Source organism: Rana temporaria, chromosome 2, assembly GCF_905171775.1.
Source record: "Rana temporaria chromosome 2, aRanTem1.1, whole genome shotgun sequence".
In the NCBI taxonomy this organism is placed as follows: Eukaryota; Metazoa; Chordata; class Amphibia; order Anura; family Ranidae; genus Rana; species Rana temporaria.
This window is the reverse complement of record NC_053490.1, coordinates 30,037,815-30,057,199: the sequence shown is the minus strand read 5'-3', so window position 1 is coordinate 30,057,199 and position 19,385 is coordinate 30,037,815. Positions and strand designations below refer to the sequence as shown.

Genomic DNA, 19,385 nt, shown 5'->3' with positions numbered 1-19,385 from the left:
GGAAGGACCTTTCCCATTACTAAAACGCAGCACTGTTTAACCAATGAAAAGGGGAATAAGGTTCTGTATTCTGTAAAGTTAGTTAAAACAAGCTTCAAGATGAAGTATTTCTAAAGCCAAAACATTTTTAGCATTTTAAAGGAAGTAAGAAATTGTTAAAACCCCTCTGAGTTTATTTTTTTTGCGTTCCATTGAGTTGAGCTCCCTTGATTTCCTATCCTAAACACACAAGAGGAAACAAGAGGATATCTCTCTAATGCAGTGGTTCTCAACCTGGGGGTCGAATGATGATTTGCCAGGGGTCAAGCCCTCATCACTCTCCCAGCCTTTTTGCAGCTGCCCAGCATGGCTGTCCCTGGGGCCTGCGGAAGCCCAGCTGGGCTGTTCCTGGAGCCCATGGCCACCCTCTAAGCCTCTTTGCAGCCGCCCATTCAGTTCACGGCATGGGTGGGAGGCAGAGACTAGAGGTCAGCTGACTGGTGAGGAATGTGAAGTGGGAGAGGCTGGAGGAGACCCTATCTCCTGATTTTGGCATAGGTGTCACTGCTATGAAAAACCACAAAGTCGGAGACACAGTGAGTAACACTACCCATGATTAAAGTTGCCATTAAAAGTCCCCACTACAGTTCTCAGATTAGCAGACAACCTTGATCAAGAGCAACTAAGTTGGCTGATCAGAACTCCCCCCAGCCCTGCCACTCATCCCAACTTTGTGCCAGCAATGCCACTAATCCCCCCTCCCCCCACCAAGGAGTAAAAAAAGGAATAAAAATAGAGAATACATGGAAGGGAGAGGAAAAGAGGGGGAGGAACAAAGAAAAAGGGGGAGAAAGAATAAGAGATAAGAGACAGAACAAGAAAGACGGCTAGAGCGAGGGATGGGGGAAAAAAAGCAAGAAATTAGGATAGAGAGGGTTTCAATACTGTATGAGTGGAAGGGACTCAGGGAGTGCTAAATGTTCGTGGGGGGGGGGGTGCAAATTACTCGTCTTGCCTTGGGTGCTGACAACCCACGCTCCGAAAATTATTTTACTGTTAGGGGTCCCCATAACTTGGGAAATTTTATCAAGGGGTCACGGCACTAGAAGGTTGAGAACCACTGCTATAATGCCTATTTAAGTGGATATCACTGAAACAGGTGTGCCATTGGAGACTTTCTCTTCTAGTCCAGTTCTGATGACGTCTAATGCCGGCCATACACGGGTCGAATTTTCGTTGGAATTTCGCACCATTAGTGGGTTACAGCAACAGTCGATTTTCGTGCGACAATCAAATTTGAGTAATCAGACATGTTGGAAATTTTTGGAAAAACAAATGATTTTCTAATCAATGATGGGAGAAATGTAATAGAAAAAGGAATGCACATGTGCAAGAAAATAAAATAAAACTCCCGTAAAGAAAATAAGATTCCCAACCACGAAAAATCTTTTCTGTAGCAACTTGAGGTGAAATTGAAGGCTTGGTTGGCCGAATTTCAAAAATCAATGGTGGCACCATCGGATCACAAAAAATCGAACTTACTGATTTTGAAAAGAAAATTTGTTCAAAATTCGACCATGTATGGCCTGCTTAAGGTTGGGTTCAGACTACCAATTCGCATGTTGGGAGACTGTGACCGGCTCTCTATGGATGCGGTTCACACAGTTCCGGGACGGGTGTAGAGAGAATTGCACAGGAGTCCTGGACAGGAAAAAAACAGGAAGGGGCGGGGACAAGATCAGTCACCCTGCACAAGGAGAGAAAGCAGCAGTGAGCAGTCTGTATTACAGGATGTACTTCATATTCCCATCGCACACTTTCCTGGATAAGCTCTTGGATTCAGGTGCTGTAGCAACAACCAGCTGGATACTGGTGCAAGTTACAGTTAAGATATTTGCCAGCACACCATGGAACGACGTAAATAGCATCCAAGCGGATGATTTCTTGCATGATCACAACACAAAGAGAGTGCAACGTTTCGGAGCCACGCAGGGCCCCTTCGTCAGGCATGTGACGAAGGGGCCCTGCGTGTCTCTGAAACGTTGCACTCTCTTTGTTTTGTGATCATGCAATAAATCATTCGCTTGGACGCTATTTTCGTCGTTCCATGGTGTACTGCCAAATATCTTAACTGTATTACAGGAAGCTCCTGCACAGAGAGAAAGTCTCACACTGGATTACTGCACAGATTTGGGAGAAAAACACAAAGCACACACGATGATTGAAGGAAGAATACACATGAATCTTGTATTTACACAATATTTGCTCTCGGAATTTAGCTTTAACACTTGCGGTTGGGTTTGCATTAGCTCTTTTATATGTAGGAAGCACACATTATTATCCTATTATATAAAATGACAGAATAGTGTAGTCCTTACTTTCCGCAGTGTGCTGGTCGTGCTCTGACGCAACTCGTGGTAGGGCCCTGGCTCAAATTTCTTCAGCCACACCCAGTCTCCCTGTAAAATAATTTCAAAATTTTAATACATTGCTGTCATGTATCTAACAGACGCAGCTAGAGAATGTGTAATGTTGTACCTTGAAAGCTACCCTGCTCCACCATCTTGAACTTACTTGCAAATGTGACATTTAGGTGAAATAGTCAACTTTGTATCTGTAGCGCTATTGGTAGCCAGGCAGACACAGTAGTACATGAATTTGACTAGACTCGCTTACTTGGCAAGTCCCAGGCACGTTCCTCTCATACCTCGTACACACGATCGGGTTTCCCGTCTGACTTTTTACCGCCTGGAAACCGGCTTAGCAGCTTTTTCCCCCTACACATGGCCGGTTTTCCTGGCAGGAAAACTGCCATAAGAGCTTTGGCCGGGAAACCCGGCTGCTTGAATGCTTCACCGCAGTGTTTGCCATAGGAAAACTACCAGGAAAAAGACCACCGGGATTCGCGGCAGGAAAAAAGTGAACAAGTTCTAATTTTTCCTGTCGGGAAAACTGCCATGGAGCATACACATGGCCAGTTTTCCAGGCCAAAAGCGGTCACAGCAGTTTTCCCGATGGGGAAACTGATCGTGTGTACGAGGCATCAGGGTAAAGTTCTCGTCTTTAGATCAGCCTTTCTCAACCTCTACCCCAGAGGAACCCTTGAAATCATTTCCAGGTCTTGAGGAAACCCTAAAAAAATCCAAAAGGAAAACACTGCGCTAGATATAAATGTGAAATTGAAACACCAAAATATGTGATGAATTAAATTAATAGCTGCCAGTACCAAAATTTGTGATACAAAAAATTCCAGAATATGAATAATAAACAGTACAGCGCTCAAATGAACAACAAAGCGAAAGAAAGATCTAAATGAATCGATCTTAAATATGATGCTGTGATATCAAATAAATACTGAGAAATAATACACCCAGTTAATAGAATACCTGGTGAAGAAAACAGTTTAGGTGACACAAAAACATATAAAGAAAAATATGTGCATAAATAAAGTTCCACTGCGCTGAGTTGACAAATGGAACACAAAAGAAATCAGTCCTTAAAAGGTTAATCCGTATTGGTGCCTAAAAGGAAAGTTTGGGATAGAGCAAACTTCATCCAATAGGAAGGCACCCAGAAGTGGTAATGTAGGGCCAGATTCACAGAGGAGATACGACGGCGTATCTCCTGATACACCGTCGTATCTCCTGATACACCGTCGTATCTCCTGTCGTATCTATGCGGCTGATTCATAGAATCAGTTCCGCATAGATAGCCCTAAGATCCGACAGGTCTAATTGACTTACACCGTCGGATCTTAGGATGCAATACTTCGGCAGCCGCTGGGGGGAGTTTGCGTCGTATTCCTGCGTCGGGTATGCAAATGATGATTTACGGCGACCCACAAAGTTTTTTCCCGTCGTTACGTCGTCGCTAGTAATTTTTTCCCGTCGCAAATTTACACCTGCTTTAACATGGCTTAATTTTAGTCGAGCCATGTTAAAGTATGGCCGTCGTTCCCGGGTCGAATTTCAATTTTTTTTTGTTTTGGCGTAAGACGTCCGGGAATACGAATGGACGCTACACACGTCGCTGCTCTAAAAAATGACGTCACATCGCGCAAAGCACGGGGGGAATTTCAAAACTGAGCATGCGCAGTACGTCCGGCGCGGGAGCGCGCCTAATTTAAATGGTACCCGCCCCATTTGAATTGGACGGGCTTGCGCGGACGTGTTTACGATACACCGCCGCAAGTTTACAGGTAAGTTCTTTGTGGATCAGGCACTTACACTGAAAACTTGCGGCGATGTAACATAAACGGGTTACGTTACACGGCCGCAATTCTACGTGAATCTGGCCCGTAGTCTCCTTAACCTAAGTGTGGATTCTGCAAACTGTCATAGCATTTTCCAATTACAGTGCCTTAAGGCTGCCATACATGGCTTGAATTTGAGCCACGTTATGTTGAATCAGCTAAACTTCGAGCCGGTGAGGCTTTGAGTTTTAAAAGCATAAAATGGAGTACAATTTAACTTTAAGGGTGTTCAATCTAATAATAAGCTGCTTAAATTGGGAAGTTACAAATTTATTTGGGTGCCACTAGGAGGAAGTGTGGAAACATACATTATACATCATCACTGATGTTATAGATTCAGAATAGACTTGTGCTGGGCAAAGTAATGGGTTCACTTTAAGGCCTCATGCACACTGGAAGTTTTTGGAGGTTTTTACAGCAGCTGTTTTTGGCAGTAGACATTTTTTTTCTACAGTCAATAAACTCTCCATCATGTTATCCTATGTGTCCATGCACACATAGGCTGTTATCAGCAGTTTTCGGCAGCGGCGTTTTTGAGCAGTAAAAAACCCCAAAACTAGTGGTTTCTGAGAGACGTTTTTCAGCTGTAAAAACGCTCTAACGCTGATAAACATCGATAAATGCTGATAAACGCTCAAAAACGTCACTGACCAGCGGTTTTTAATTGTTTTTGATCCATAAAAAAAAGAAGAAAAAAACATTTTTTTCTTAAACAAAAAAATGATAAAAACGCTAATAAACGCTAAAAAACGCTATTGAAAAAACGTTAAAAAAAGCTGAAAAAGTTGAAAAACTCACTGCAAAGCTACTGGTGTTTTTATAACGTTATTTTAACGTCCAGTGTGCATGAGGCCTAAAACTTTAAACTCCACCCGTCCTACCCAGTGACCTTCACGCTCTCCAATTTAAGGCCCCTAGTGTTATTTTATATATTTTTTTCTGACGATGTACGTAGATGTAGAGAGTGGTGCTGATGTGATGACATCACCGTCGCTCTTTGCACTAATACACTGTAAGTACAGAGTACTGTCTTTCCTTAATCTACTAATCGCCTGCCTTTACACAACCCATCCTCTCCCTCCCTATCACCACCACCACCTTTGTAGCTGCAGCCTTCATTCTTATCTTTCCACAAGATTTTTGAGTGTGTTTGTAGAAATTTTCATCCATTGAACCAAAAGGATAGTGAGGTCAGTTGCTGACCTGGCTCACAATCAGTGCTTCAATTTATCCCAAATGTGTTCAGTAGTGTTGAGTTGTGGTCTTTTTGCAGACCACCTGTGTTTCTCCACACCAAACTCATCAAACTATCTGAAGGACCGTTTTCATCGGTCAAAAACGATCGTGTGTGGGCCCCATAGGTTATTTAACCTAAGGTTAAAAAAAAGCCAACTTGCTTTAAAATTAACCTATGGATTTCTAACCGATAGGTCAAAACCGATCGTTATTAGGCACGACCATCGGTTAAAAATCCACGCATGCTCAGAATCAAATCAACGCATGCTTGGAAGCATTGAACTTCGTTTTTTTCAGCACGTCGTTGTGTTTTACGTCACCGCGTTTTGTCACGATCGGTTATTTAACCTATGGTGTGTAGGCGTGAGGGACCATCAGTCAGCTTTATCGGTTAACCTAAGACAACGGTCCTTCAGACCATTGTCCTCTGGTTAACCTATCGTGTGTACGAGGCTTTAAAGCGGGAGTTCACCCGAAATTTTTTTTTTTACATTAGATTGATGCTCATTTTGTCAAGGGGAATCGGGTAGTTTTTTTTAAAATCGAAGCAGTACTTACCGTTTTAGAGAGCGATCTTCTCCGCCGCTTCCGGGTATGGTCTTCGGGACTGGGCGTTCCTATTTTGATTGACAGGCTTCCGACGGTCGCATACATCGCGTCACGAGTAGCTGAAAGAAGCCGAACGTCGGTGCGGCTCTATACGGCGCCTGCACACCGACGTTCGGCTACTTTCGGGAAATCGTGATGCAATGTATGCGACCGTCGGAAGCCTGTCAATCAAATAGGAACGCCCAGTCCCGCAGCCCATACCCGAAAAGCGGCGGAGAAGATCGCTCTCTAAAACGGTAAGTACTGCTTCGATTTAAAAAAAAATACCCGATTCCCCTTGACAAAATGAGCCTCGATCTAATGTTAAAAATTAAGTTTTCGGGTGAACCTCCACTTTAAGGTCAGCGCTCTGTACAGGCCACACCAAACGCATCATACCATTAACTAAATAATTTAGCGTAGTGTACATATACTTTTGGTCATACATTAGGTGTGATGGTCATGTGTTCACCAACTTTTTGCCATATAATGTATTGTTGGGTGCCCTTCTTTACCATAGGTCAGTTACAATCCTAGCAATGCCCTTGGATAATAGATGTCAAAATGTGTCAGAGAACAATTATGAAATGGTAACCAAGTATTCAGAAACATCTTAGATGGTTTATGGTTTCAGCCTCATAGCAGACAATAAGGAGATAGGAGCAATAACAGTGAGCATCAAGGAAATGCCCAGTATGCTTCTGTGGTCCCCTCTGTTCTGTGTCACACACCACTCAGGAGGTTTTTTCAGGAATTAAATGTGTGCACTCCTGCCGTTTACCAAAAAAGTATCACATGGCCTTATTGAGTTATTCACTTTACGGTCAACACTGAGGACAAGGGGGCACTCTTTACGTCTAGAGGAAAAGAGATTTCACCTCCAAATACGGAAAGGTTTTTTCACAGTAAGAGCTGTGAAAATGTGGAACAGACTCCCTCCAGACGTGGTTCTGGCCAGCTCAGTAGATTGCTTTACGAAAGGCCTGGATTCTTTCCTAAATGTACATAATATAATTGAGTACTAAGATTTGTAGGTAAAGTTGATCCAGGGTAAATCCGATTGCTTCTCGGGGGATCAGGAAGGATTTTTTTCCCCTGCTGTAGCAAATTGGATCATGCTCTGCTGGGGTTTTTTGCCTTCCTCTGGATCAACTGTGGGTATGGAGTTGGGTGTATGGGATTGTACTGTGTTTTTTTTATTTTGTTTGTTTATTTTTTGTGGTTGAACTGGATGTACTTGTGTCTTTTTTCAACCTGACTAACTATGTAACTATGTAACTATGGCCTAAAAGATGTACTGACAACCAAATATAGGATTCTGATTACCTCATAAACAGCCACGTTGGAATTCTCATGGTTGACTGCACTTTTTGTAGACAGGGAACGAGCTATGGATTTCAAACTCCTGCAGTCTGAGATGCTTTTGGTGTCACTAATGTTATCGATATTAATTTTCTGTGAAAGAAAATATGTTATGTTAAAGGAACTTTGTAACAGAAGCATAAAGCAAACCCCTTTGCTCAAAGTGGAAGTAAACCCTCCTATCATTTTCAGCCAGGGAAGCTGCCATCTTGGCCTCTGTTTAATCTTCAATTGCCATGGTGGTGTGATCAGTTATGACACCATTCATTGGATGGTTAGACAGTTTGGTTAAGAGCACAACCAATGTGACAGTTACTTACCTGTTAAATCGAAGGGTTTACTTTCCACTTTAAAGCACAATACCAAACATACTAAAAACAAATAGTTTGTGGTTTTAGATACAATTTCAGATACTATTAGATAATAATATAAATAATTATATTAGTGATATTTTGTCAACTGGTTGCCGACCAGCCGCCGCTGTTCTACGGCGGCAGGTCGGCTCTCCTGTGTGAGAGCCCGTAGCTCTATGTCGGCAGACGCTCGCTCCTGGCTCCCACGCGCATGCCCGGCGGTCGCGATTACTGCAGGGCACCCACGATCGCTTGTTACAGAGCGAGAACCGGGAGCTGTGTGTGTAAACACACAGCTTCCGGTCCTGTCAGGGGAGAAATGCCTGACCGTCTGTCTGTTCATACAATGTACATTTCCCCTAGTGAGTCCACCCCCCCTACAGTTAGAACACACCTAGGGAACATACTTAACCCCTTCCCTAGTGTTAACCCCTTCCCTGCCAGTAATCAATGCATTTTTATAGCACTGATCGCTATAAAAATGCCAATGGTCCCAAAAATGTGTCAAAAGTGTCTGAAGTGTCCGCCATAATGTCGCAGTACCGAAAAAAATCGCTGATTGCCGACATTACTAGTAAAAAAAAAATATTAATAAAAATGCCATAAAACTACCCCCTATTTTGTAAACGCTATAACTTTTGCGCAAACCAATCAATAAACGCTTTTTGCGTTTTCTTTTTACGAATAATATGTAGAAGAATACATATCGGCCTAAACTGAGGAAAAAAACATTTTTTTTTATATATTTTTGGGGGATATTTATTATAGTAAAAAGTAAAAAATATTCATTTTTTTCAAAATTGTCGTTCTATTTGTTTATAGCGCAAAAACTGAAAACCGCAGAGGTGATCAAATACCACCAAAAGAAAGATCTATTTGTGGGGAAAAAAGGACGCCAATTTTGTTTGGGAGCCACGTCGCACCACCGCGCAATTGTCAGTTAAAGCGACGCAGTGCCGAATCGCAAAAAGTGCTCTGGTCTTTGACCAGCAATATGGTCCGGAGGTTAAGTGGTTAATAATGACAATAATATAATTTATATAGTCATTGTTGAAATGGCAGAAAATACTCATACTAATTTTGCTGTGAAGCTGGATTAATATCATGTAGCGCTCCCATTAGTATCCCTTAGGATTTAGCCCTATTTCACAGTCAGCTTATAAAACACTGGGATAAAATGTGAACTTAATACCCCTGTAATGCAAGTGACATATCACAAATTTGTAATCCTAGTTCAATCTATTTATTATGAGTAAAAGTACAAAACCAGCAAATGGGAAAAGTCTAGGAGGATACGCGTATGCAGCCTGCTATACATCCGAATCAGAGGCCAGAAGGGTGTGCCAAAACCTATAGTCCCCGAAAGGCTGGAGGCTCATACAAGATATGACGAAAGTTTGTGGGCACCTAAAAGATATAACTAGACATCACATTCCAAAACCATCGACTTTAATATAGGATTGGCCTCCCTTCACTCTTCTGAGATGATTTTTAAGAATTCCATTCAGCCAAAAGAGCATTAGTTGGGTCAGGTACTGATGTAGTACAAGGTACTGATGTAGTACAAGAAGAGATCAAAGGTGTTCAGGAGTGTTGAGGTCAAGGCTCTGTGTAGGGCAATCAAATTCCTTCTTGCCAAACTCATCAAACCATGTCTTTATGGAGCTGGCTTTGTACACAGGGGCACAGTCATGCTGTAAGAAAAGATCTTCCACAAACTGTTACCACAAAATTGGAAGCGTACAATTGCCTAAAAGGTCTTTGTATGCTGTAGTATTAACCATACACTTCACTGAAAAGGGCAAAGATTGGTGTATTTATGTGAACTGGACCAAGTTCATAGGCATCCAACAGTGTAACCGATTGCCGACCGCTGCACGACTATATAAGTCGGCAGAATGGCACGGCTGCGCATATGGACGTAACCGTACGTCCCCTTTAAGATGCGGCATTGCAGGTGCACACACATGCCTGTCGCAAGCTCCGTGAGTGTGACCGCGGATCCTGTAGACTTGATGTCTCTGACTGGTGCCCGCGATCGTGTCACAGAGCTGCAGAACGGGGTGATGCCAGTGTAAACAAGGCATCTCCTTGTTCTGCCTTGTGACAGGACACTGATCTTCTGCTCCCTGTCATCGAGAGCAGTGATCAGTGTCATGTCACATGTAGCCCATCCCCCCCACAGTTAGAATCACTCCCTAGGACACACTTAACACCTCCCCCTACTGGTTAACTCCTCCCCTGCCAGTGTAATTTACACAGTAATCAGTGCATTTTTCTAGCACTGATCGCTTTATAAATAACAATGGTCCCAAAATAGCTTCAAAAGTGTCCGATGTGTCCGACATAATGCTGCAGTCACGATAAAAATCACTGATCGCCACCATTACTAATAAAAAAAAATAACAATAAAAATGCTATATAACTATCCTCTATTTTGTAGACACACTGGGCCGGATTCAGATAGATTTGTCTATCTATCTGCCGGCGTAACGTATCTCAGATACGTTACGCTGCTGTAACTTTGGGCGCAAGTTCCGTATGCAGAAAGAACTTGCGCCCTTAGTTACGGCTGCATAACGTATGTGTGGCGGCATAAGCCCGCCTAATTCAAATGGGGATGTTGTGGGCGTGTTTTATTTAAATTTCAGATGACCCCGTTTTTTACGTTTTTTTTGAACGGCGCATGCGCCGTCCGTGAAATATCCCAGTGTGCATTGCGCCAAAGTACGCCGCAAGGACGTATTGGATTCGACGTGAACGTAAATGACGTCCAGCCCTATTTGTGAACGACTTATGCAAACGACGTAAAATTTTCAAAACACGGGAACGACGGCCATACTTAACATTAGCTACGCCTCATATAGCAGGGGTAACTATACGCCGAAAAAAGCCTAACGTAAACCACGTAAAAAAATGCGCCGGCGGGACGTACGTTTCTGAATCGAAGTAAATACCTCATTAGCATATTCCTCGCGTAACTATACGGAAGCGCCACCTAGCGGCCAGCGTAAATATGATACGACGGTGTAAGACATTTACGCCAGTCGGATCTTAGGAAAATCAATGCGTAACTGATTCTCTGAATCAGGCGCATAGATACGACAGCCCGCACTCAGAGATACGACAGCGTATCAGGAGATACGCCGTCGTATCTCGTTTCTGAATCCGGGCCTATAACTCTTGCGCAAACCAATCAATTGCATTTTTTTTTACCAACAATATGTAGAAGAATACATATCGGCCTAAACTGAGAGAAAAAAGAATGGGCCAGATTCACAGAAAAAGTACGCCGGAGTATCTGCTGATACTCCGGCGTACTTTCAAATTTGCCGCGTCGTATCTTTATTTTGAATTCTCAAACAAAGATACGACGGCATTTGGCTAAGATCCGACAGGCGTACGGCTTCGTACGCCTTCGGATCTTAGGATGCAATACTTTGGCGCCCGCTGGGTGGAGTTTGCGCTGTTTTCCGCGTCGGATATGCTAATTAGCTGTTTACGACGATCCACGAAGGTAAGCTTTTCCCGTCGTAAAGTTGCGAATGCTATTTAGGTGATGTAAAAATAGACAGGCCATGTTAAAGTATGGCCGTCGTTCCCGCGTCGAATTTTAATTTCTTTTTTTTTGCGTAAGACGTCCGGGAATAGGAAAGGACGTAACGCACGTCGGTGTTCAAAAAATTACGTTGGTGCGACGTCATTTCGCGCAAAGCACGGCGGGAAATTTTAAAACGGAGCATGCGCAGTACGGTCGGCGCGGGAACGCGCCTAATTTAAATGATACACGCCCCATTTGAATTAGGCGGGCTTGCACCGGACGGCTTTACGCTACGCCACCGCAAGTTTACAGGCAAGTGCTTTGTGAATCAAGCACTTGCGCTGAAAACTTGCGGCGGTGTAACGTAAATGACATACGTTACACCACTGCAAATGTATGTGAATCTGGCCCAATATATATATCTTTTTAGGGGATATTTATTATAGCAAAAAGTAAAAAATATTGCATTTTTTTCAAAATTGTCGCTCTTTTTTTGTTTATAGCGTAAAAAATAAAAACTGCAGATGTGATTAAATACCACCAAAAGAAAGCTCTATTTGTGGTAAAAAGGACGTCAACTTTGTTTGGGAGCCATGTCGCACGTTCGCGCAATTGTCAGTTAAAGCGACGCAGTGCCGAATAGCAAAAAATGGCCCGGTCATTGGGCAGCCAAATCCTCCGTGGCTGAAGTGGTTAAAACATAAATTGTGCTGGTCTCTACCAATATCCCAACAGATGTTTTCTTTATCCTCCCTAGCAAGATATTTTTGGGGTGAAAATAAAATAAATCTGTTGCGCCAACAAAAGCTGATCTTTTTATTCTCATTTTATGTGTTGATGCAAAAGAAAAAAATATGGACACATACCTGGCAGACTCAAAACAGAATCAATTTATCTGAATCAGCAGTGCTCCTGCGAGTATTATCATATATAATAAAGGTTATATTACGGTACTTAGTGGGTAAAGTGCTGTATGCATAAAATAATTTTTTATATTAATCTCCAACCAAGGTACCATTCAGCGATTAACAAGGGATCCTGTATATATTTATAAGAGCCCCTTAGAACCCAGAATGTCTAAGTCGGCTCTATAATATGGACTTAGTGTGGGATACAAAATTGACAAATTCATGTTTAATCCATCCAACATGTAATGCTTACTAATCTTTTAACATCTCACCTTCATACTCAGTTTGGGGTTGATGAATGTCAGATCATCCATGGATAGTAATATTTTGTTTGGCCCTTTTATCAGTTGTATCTGAAGGAGACTGTGCCTGAAATAATAAAAAAATAAAACATTATTTGTGTAGTACATAAGTAGCTAATCCTCAGTGCTGCCTTTTGTATTGTCATGCTGGGTGATGTAACTCTACTTGAGAGGGCCATACAACGCCCAGATGGTGCACCACCACATTGGGTACCAGAGATAGTCTTTCCATCAGTGGCGGCTGGTGCTCAAAATTTTTGAGGGGGCGCAAACAAATGAAAACAAAAAAACAAAAAAAAACATCAATTGCAGTCTCACTGTACCCATCAATTGCCCCCACTGTGCCCATCAAACGTGGCCACTGTGCCATAAAATTGTCGCCACTGTGCCATGCTATCAAACGCAGCCACTGTGCCCATCAATTGTCGCCACTGTGCCATGCCATCAAACGCAGCCACTGTGCCATCAATTGTCGCCACTGTGCCATGCCAAACGCAGCCACTGTGCCATCAATTGTCACCACTGTGCCATGCCATTGTCGCCACTGTGCCCATCAATTGTCGCCACTGTGCCATGCCATCGTCGCCACTGTGCCATGCCATTGTCGTCACTGTACCCATCAATTGTCGCCACTGTGCCATGCCAAACGCAGCTACTGTACCATGCCATTTTCGCCACTGTACCCATCAATTGTCGCCACTGTGCCATGTCATGGTCGCCACTGTGCCCATCAATTGTCGCCACTGTGCCATGCCAAACGCAGCCACTGTGCCCATTAATTGTCGCCACTGTGCTATGCCATTGTCGCCACTGTGCCATGACATTGTGCCCCCTCAAAAACCGCCAGATTGCTTCCCCCCCCCCCTGTCTCCTGGCACTTACCTTTCTCGGGTCAGCCATCCTCTCTCCACGCTCCCTCGATGTCTACTCCCTAGTCCCGCCCTCTATGTCGCTTTAGCCAATCAGGTTACCGGTAACTAGAACCGGTGAACCTGATTGGCAGAGACGCCTGTCAGTCTTATCCAAGGAGCGCATCCCTAGTGCGTTCCTTGTATAAGCTTCCGGGACCCGAGGGCTGTACTCGGAAAGCCTATCAGAGCCGTTGGCTCTGATAGGCACTTCCGTACAGCCAACCAGCTGCCGTTATTCAGATGGCCGGACATGAGCGCCGACCATCTGAATAGAACAGCGGCAGCAGCGATAATAACATAGATTCGTGCAATGCATAAATCTATGTTATTAGACTCAGTGGCGGTGAGAGCCAGAGGGGGCGGCGCTCCAGCGCCCTCTATGGACGAACCGCCACTGCTTTCCATGGCCTTGATGTAATCATAGCTACATAGTTAATATGTAAAAAATGCTTAACTCCGCCCTTCCTAATAAAAAAGCACTGCTCAGCGCACAGGAATAAGCAATTTAAGGTTACTGATAAAAGGCAAAATAGGCACCTGGATACACAATAAGCAGCCGCTTATAAAGGAAATATATGCAAGTGACAGTAAACAAAAGAAAAGTATGAATGACAATAGTCAAAACAGTTCGGTGTGTACTGTAGCAGCGCTACAAACAGAGTATGCACTCTGAAACAAGTTCTATGGTGACATAGGTATCCCAAATAATGGTGCGGGTGGACAGCGGCAATAAACTGTGTTTTCATCAATCTGTGCTTCTTATCACCAGGAATATTTGTGTTTCACCACGTGGGGGGATATCAACCCCTTATGGGGATGCACTCACCAGACCAAAGGTATAAATCAGCATTGGATACATCAGCCTCTGCCACCAGCCTTGCACTCTCCACAACTCTTGCTTAAATGTGTCTTGCTCGTATACATTGAGGGATCTGGACCAATGTAAAAAAAAAAGATTCTTTGCACTCCTTCGATATCTCACAAGGAGCTTACCTAAGCTCCTTGTGAGATATCGAAGGAGTGCAAAGAATCTTTTTTTTTTACATTGGTCCAGATCCCTCAATGTATACGAGCAAGACACATTTAAGCAAGAGTTGTGGAGAGTGCAAGGCTGGTGGCAGAGGCTGATGTATCCAATGCTGATTTATACCTTTGGTCTGGTGAGTGCATCCCCATAAGGGGTTGATATCCCCCCACGTGGTGAAACACAAATATTCCTGGTGATAAGAAGCACAGATTGATGAAAACACAGTTTATTGCCGCTGTCCACCCGCACCATTATTTGGGATACCTATGTCACCATAGAACTTGTTTCAGAGTGCATACTCTGTTTGTAGCGCTGCTACAGTACACACCGAACTGTTTTGACTATTGTCATTCATACTTTTCTTTTGTTTACTGTCACTTACATAGTTAATATGGTTGAAAGAAAGACACAAGTCCATCCAGTCCAACCAACAGAGAAAAAAACACAGCCACAAATTGAAAACTTCCATGTACACTATCCTATACCCACAGTTGATCCAGAGGAAGGAAAAAGAAAAAAACAAAAAACAATAAAGCATGATACAATTTGCTCCAGCGGTGGAAATGCATTTCTTCCTAATTCCCAAAGGGGCAATCAGATATTCCCAGGACAGGGGTGGATCCAGGGGGCGGGGGACAGGGAAATTCCCCCCTACGAAAATACCACACTGACATGTCACTTGCACTTGCTCTGCCTCTGCCCGAGTCTCTCTCTCACATCAGCCGATCAGCGGTGCCGAGAGAGAGACTCGTCTAGTGTTATTACAGGTACGCCGCACTGACCAGGAGCTGGAGGAGGTGGGTGGAGCCTCTTCCCTGCACTCGTTGCTAGCGCCTGGGCCACCTGGCATCTAACAACGAGTGACGTCAGAGTCACGTCCGACTTGAGTACCAGACGAGTGACGTCAGTGGGTCACGTTGGACTCGAGTCTCAGAGCCAACGTGACAGGAGCCTCAAATAGGGGAACAGTTGTTGCTGCAGCCTGCAGTTTAGAGTTTAGACAGACTAGTTAAAATGTCCAGCTTCCACTGTCAGTGGCAGAGCGCCAGCATTCTTCCTTCTCCACCCACAACTTGTGGCAAGTGACAATCTGCAAAATGTGGCAGGTGACGTGGCAATTGGACAATTCGCAACGTGTGGCAGGTGACGTGGCAAGTGGACAATCTGCAACTTGTGGCAGGTGATGTGACAAGTGATACACTCGGGGCTTCCACTGATTCAGCATTATAGTGAGTTGAACTATATCATTTTATATTACAATGTAATAATAGAAATAATGCAATACAATCATCCTGACACCATAACAACCATGGTGCTGTGATGATTGAAGCGACAACACCAGCCATTTCCCGCAGTGCCCCTCCGGAGACCAGACTCTGGATCCGCCCCTGTCCCAGGATCAACTTTACCTATAAATATTAGTATCCAGTTATATAACATGTATTTAGGAAAATAATCCAGGCCTTTCCTAAAACTATCACCATGCAGTATGTGCAGTTCTGGATGGTACTGTGACTTGCAATTTTCAATGCGTAGCACGTCTTCTAATCGTCACAGTATAATTGAGAGTATAATTGAGATTTAGATCTCATTTTGGTGTGGTTGGCCTCAGCACCTCGTGAATAGTTATGCTTCTTGTAGTCCCCCTTTAACCTTTTTTTAAAGTTTTGGATAACGTGGAGAGAAATGAGAACACCTCTCAGGTTTATATTGCTGTCTATGCCCCTATTAGGCCCCTTTCACACCAGAAGACCGATTAGGTCCACCTAAAAGCGCAGGGAAACTGAAGAGGGATAATACAATATTTAGGCACCTCTAGGGCCCCTTTGTGCCAACAAATCTCTCTTGTGCCAAAAAAAGGTCCCTCGATAGCCTCATTAGTCAATTTAAAGCTTCAAGCTTTAAGGCCTTGTACACACGACCGAGAATCTCGTCAGGAAAAAACAGTCGCTTTCCCTGACGAGATTCTTGGCAAGAAACTCTTGCCGCCCGAGTGTACTGACTTTCATTTCAAAAGGACCGTGGTTCTCTTAAAAGGCAAGAACGCATTGATGTCATTGTGTGTGTGATGTGCATGCGCTTGTCACATTCAATGACGTCGCCGCCATCTTGCTTCACCCTACCTATGCCGTGGAAGCTACTGCGCATGCGTCAAAGTCATTTCGAGCATGCGCAGGTTTCCACGGCGACAGGGAAGTATACACACTCTCGGGTTTCTTGTCTGGAAACAGGCAAACGAGAATCTCGACGAGAAAAAAGAGAGCAGGTTCTCTTTTTTTCTCGTTGAGATTCTGGCCAGATTTCCAGATGAGAAACCTGAATGCCTCGTACACACGAACGGGAATCTCGGCAAGAAACAGTTTTCTTGCTGTTTTTTTGCCGAGAAACCCGGTCGTGTGTATGAGGCCTTTGAGTGATAAAAAGGAATTTCCAAGGCAAACTGACATGTTAAATGTCTTAATAGAAATGTAATGGACCTCTTTTTTTTTTAATAGTAAATATAGATGGGAAGTTGGATTTCTCCTGCACCCTTCTGGATAGCACTGGGTGGAGTAGGAAGGACTATGCAGGGCTTTTATATCATTTAACTAAGCTCCTGAAGACAGAGCAACATGCTTTCTATCTAAAGCAGGGATCTCTAATCTTTTCAAACAAGGGACCAGTTTGTCCTTCAGGTATTAGGAGAGCCGGATTGTGACCAGCGGGGGCAGAAAATGTCCCAGGCCCAGCATCGTTGAGAATAAATATGGCCTCAAGGTTGGTGGTCAATAGGTGGAGGAGTAGTGCCCCTATTAGTAGGAGGTATAGTATCCCATCATTGGTATCAGTGAAAGAAATAGTGCCCCTTGTTGGTGTCAGTGGGAGGAAGAGTGCCTCATATCAGTCAGTGGGAGGAATAGTGCAAAAAAGGCCAGATAAAGGCTAACAAAGGGCCACATCTGGCCCTTGGGCCGCAGTTTGGAGACCCCTGATCTAAAGCAATATGGGCAGAGCTATGCATGGTAATTCCTAATACGGCTGTCAACAGAGCCAGCATCTAAGCAGCTACAGCAACAGCAACGGTGACAATGCTGCTGTGATATCATAGCTCCCAACGGTCCCTGATTTTGAGGGAATGTCCCTGATTTGGAATAATGTCCCTCTTTCCCTCGTTCCATCTCATTTGTCCCTCATTTTGGTCTGATCTATAAAGTTGCATATAAAATGCACTTTTTATCTTTTAAAAAGTGTTAATCAGTGCTAAACCGTTCATCCATTTTCTAAATGGCTGCATTTGAGAATTTCAAAAGCCAGTATAAAGGAATTGTAGTGGTAAAAAGTACTATGCATTATACCATTAGACTGAAACGCTCTTAAAGCGCAGGAGATATAGATTACGCGTAGCGTATAGTGGAATTTCCACGACAGTACTTGTGGGTTTAACGAATGAATTATTTTGATATCGTCCTCTTTTAAGGGGGCATGGCAGTGGGTGTGTCCTTTGCCTACATACCTTTGCTAATAGGTGTCCCTTATCCCCTTATTAAAAAGTTGGGAGGTATGTGATATCACTGCAGAAGGAATGACGTTGTCAGCCAATCAAAGGAAATACTTATCAAAACTAAAGTGAAAGTAAACAAATAAGGATCAAATATGCCAAAAAAAAAAAAAAACACTTACATGAAAAACAATAAACTACTCTAAATACACTCCCATAAAACTCCAACAACTTCTAAATCAGTGTTTCTCAGCCTTTTTTCAGTGAAGTCACCCTTTAAAATTATGGACAATCTTTAGGCACCCCACACTAAAATGTAAAAAACGATTCTAATACCTTTACAAAAAGGAAGCAACACCCACACATATGACATCCAACGTTACAGGTGATTTATTCTTCCAAGGCAAATACACGTTTTGCCCAGTATTCCAATGTTTCTCTTCTTCCTCAATTTCTCTCCATCTGTCAGCTAATGTCACCCATTGCTAAGGAGGAGGGGCACAGGAGGGTTAAACAAGGAAGCTGTGGAGGCGATAGACATCCTCCTTATTAACCCTCTAGCACCCTTTAAAGCGGAAGTAAACCCATCCAACAGTTTCATTTACGACACGTGCCGGAAATGTAACACTCTTATTGGTTGTGCTCTCAACCAAACTGTCAAACCATCCAATGGCTTGTGTTATAACTTATCACATGTGCAGCTGCAAAGATGGCAGCTTCCTTGGCTTAAAACGATAGGGGGGGGGTTACTTCCACTTTAAGAGGTTTATGACGCCGGGAGGTGGGGGAAGGGCTTAAGATCACGTGACTGCCGTAATTGGCTGTCACGGTGGTCATGTTGTCCGAAAACTCCTGATCACAAGGGGCGATCAGGAGCTTTCGGTTAGGCAACGGTAACTGTGCCTGGAGCGCGCAGCGAGAGTGCTCTTAGCACAGGTGTATTGGCAGAAATTCACGGACATATGTGGCCCCTCTGTGCTAAGGATCAGGCGCCAAGAGGCAGCATATTTGCGTAAGGCCGGGGCCAAGGGGTTAACTGATGAAGTCATTGGTTGTTAGGATGCAAGTGTCTAGAAAGGAGTAATGGTGTATAATGAAAACACGTGGCTTTGTGTAACTAAAAGGCAGACTTGATCCATCTGTTGGGTGTTTGGTGATCAAATACCACCAAAAGAAAGCTCTATTTGTGGGGGAAAAAGGGACATCAATTGTATTTGGGTAAAGCAATGCACGACCGCGCAATTGTCAAGTTAAAGCAACGCAGTGCCGTATCACCAAAAAAATGGTCTGGTCATGAAGTGGTTAAAGGGTTATATAAAATAATATTCTCATATTTTATCAGCAGAGGCATGAAATACATACTGTATGTTTGTATCAATGGGTAAAATCAAGAAATGCATAAAAAATGCATAAGATGCATAAAACAGGAAAAATAGAAAAATGTCAGC

At 43.5% G+C, this 19,385-nt stretch overlaps 1 protein-coding gene across 2 annotated transcripts in view; it reads right to left on the bottom strand.

The window, feature by feature from the left end:
* The window catches only part of LOC120928919 (retinal guanylyl cyclase 2-like), a 193,641-nt gene that overhangs the window by 76,412 nt on the left and 97,844 nt on the right, over positions 1 to 19,385 (bottom strand). For both annotated transcript variants that reach the window (XM_040339999.1, XM_040339998.1), the window contains exons 6-8: positions 12,492 to 12,588; positions 7,382 to 7,510; positions 2,358 to 2,438 (exon numbers count right to left, since the gene is read on the bottom strand). In XM_040339999.1, coding sequence (XP_040195933.1) covers positions 2,358 to 2,438; positions 7,382 to 7,510; positions 12,492 to 12,588 — 307 coding nt within the window. The remainder of the gene's footprint in view (positions 1 to 2,357; positions 2,439 to 7,381; positions 7,511 to 12,491; positions 12,589 to 19,385) is intronic.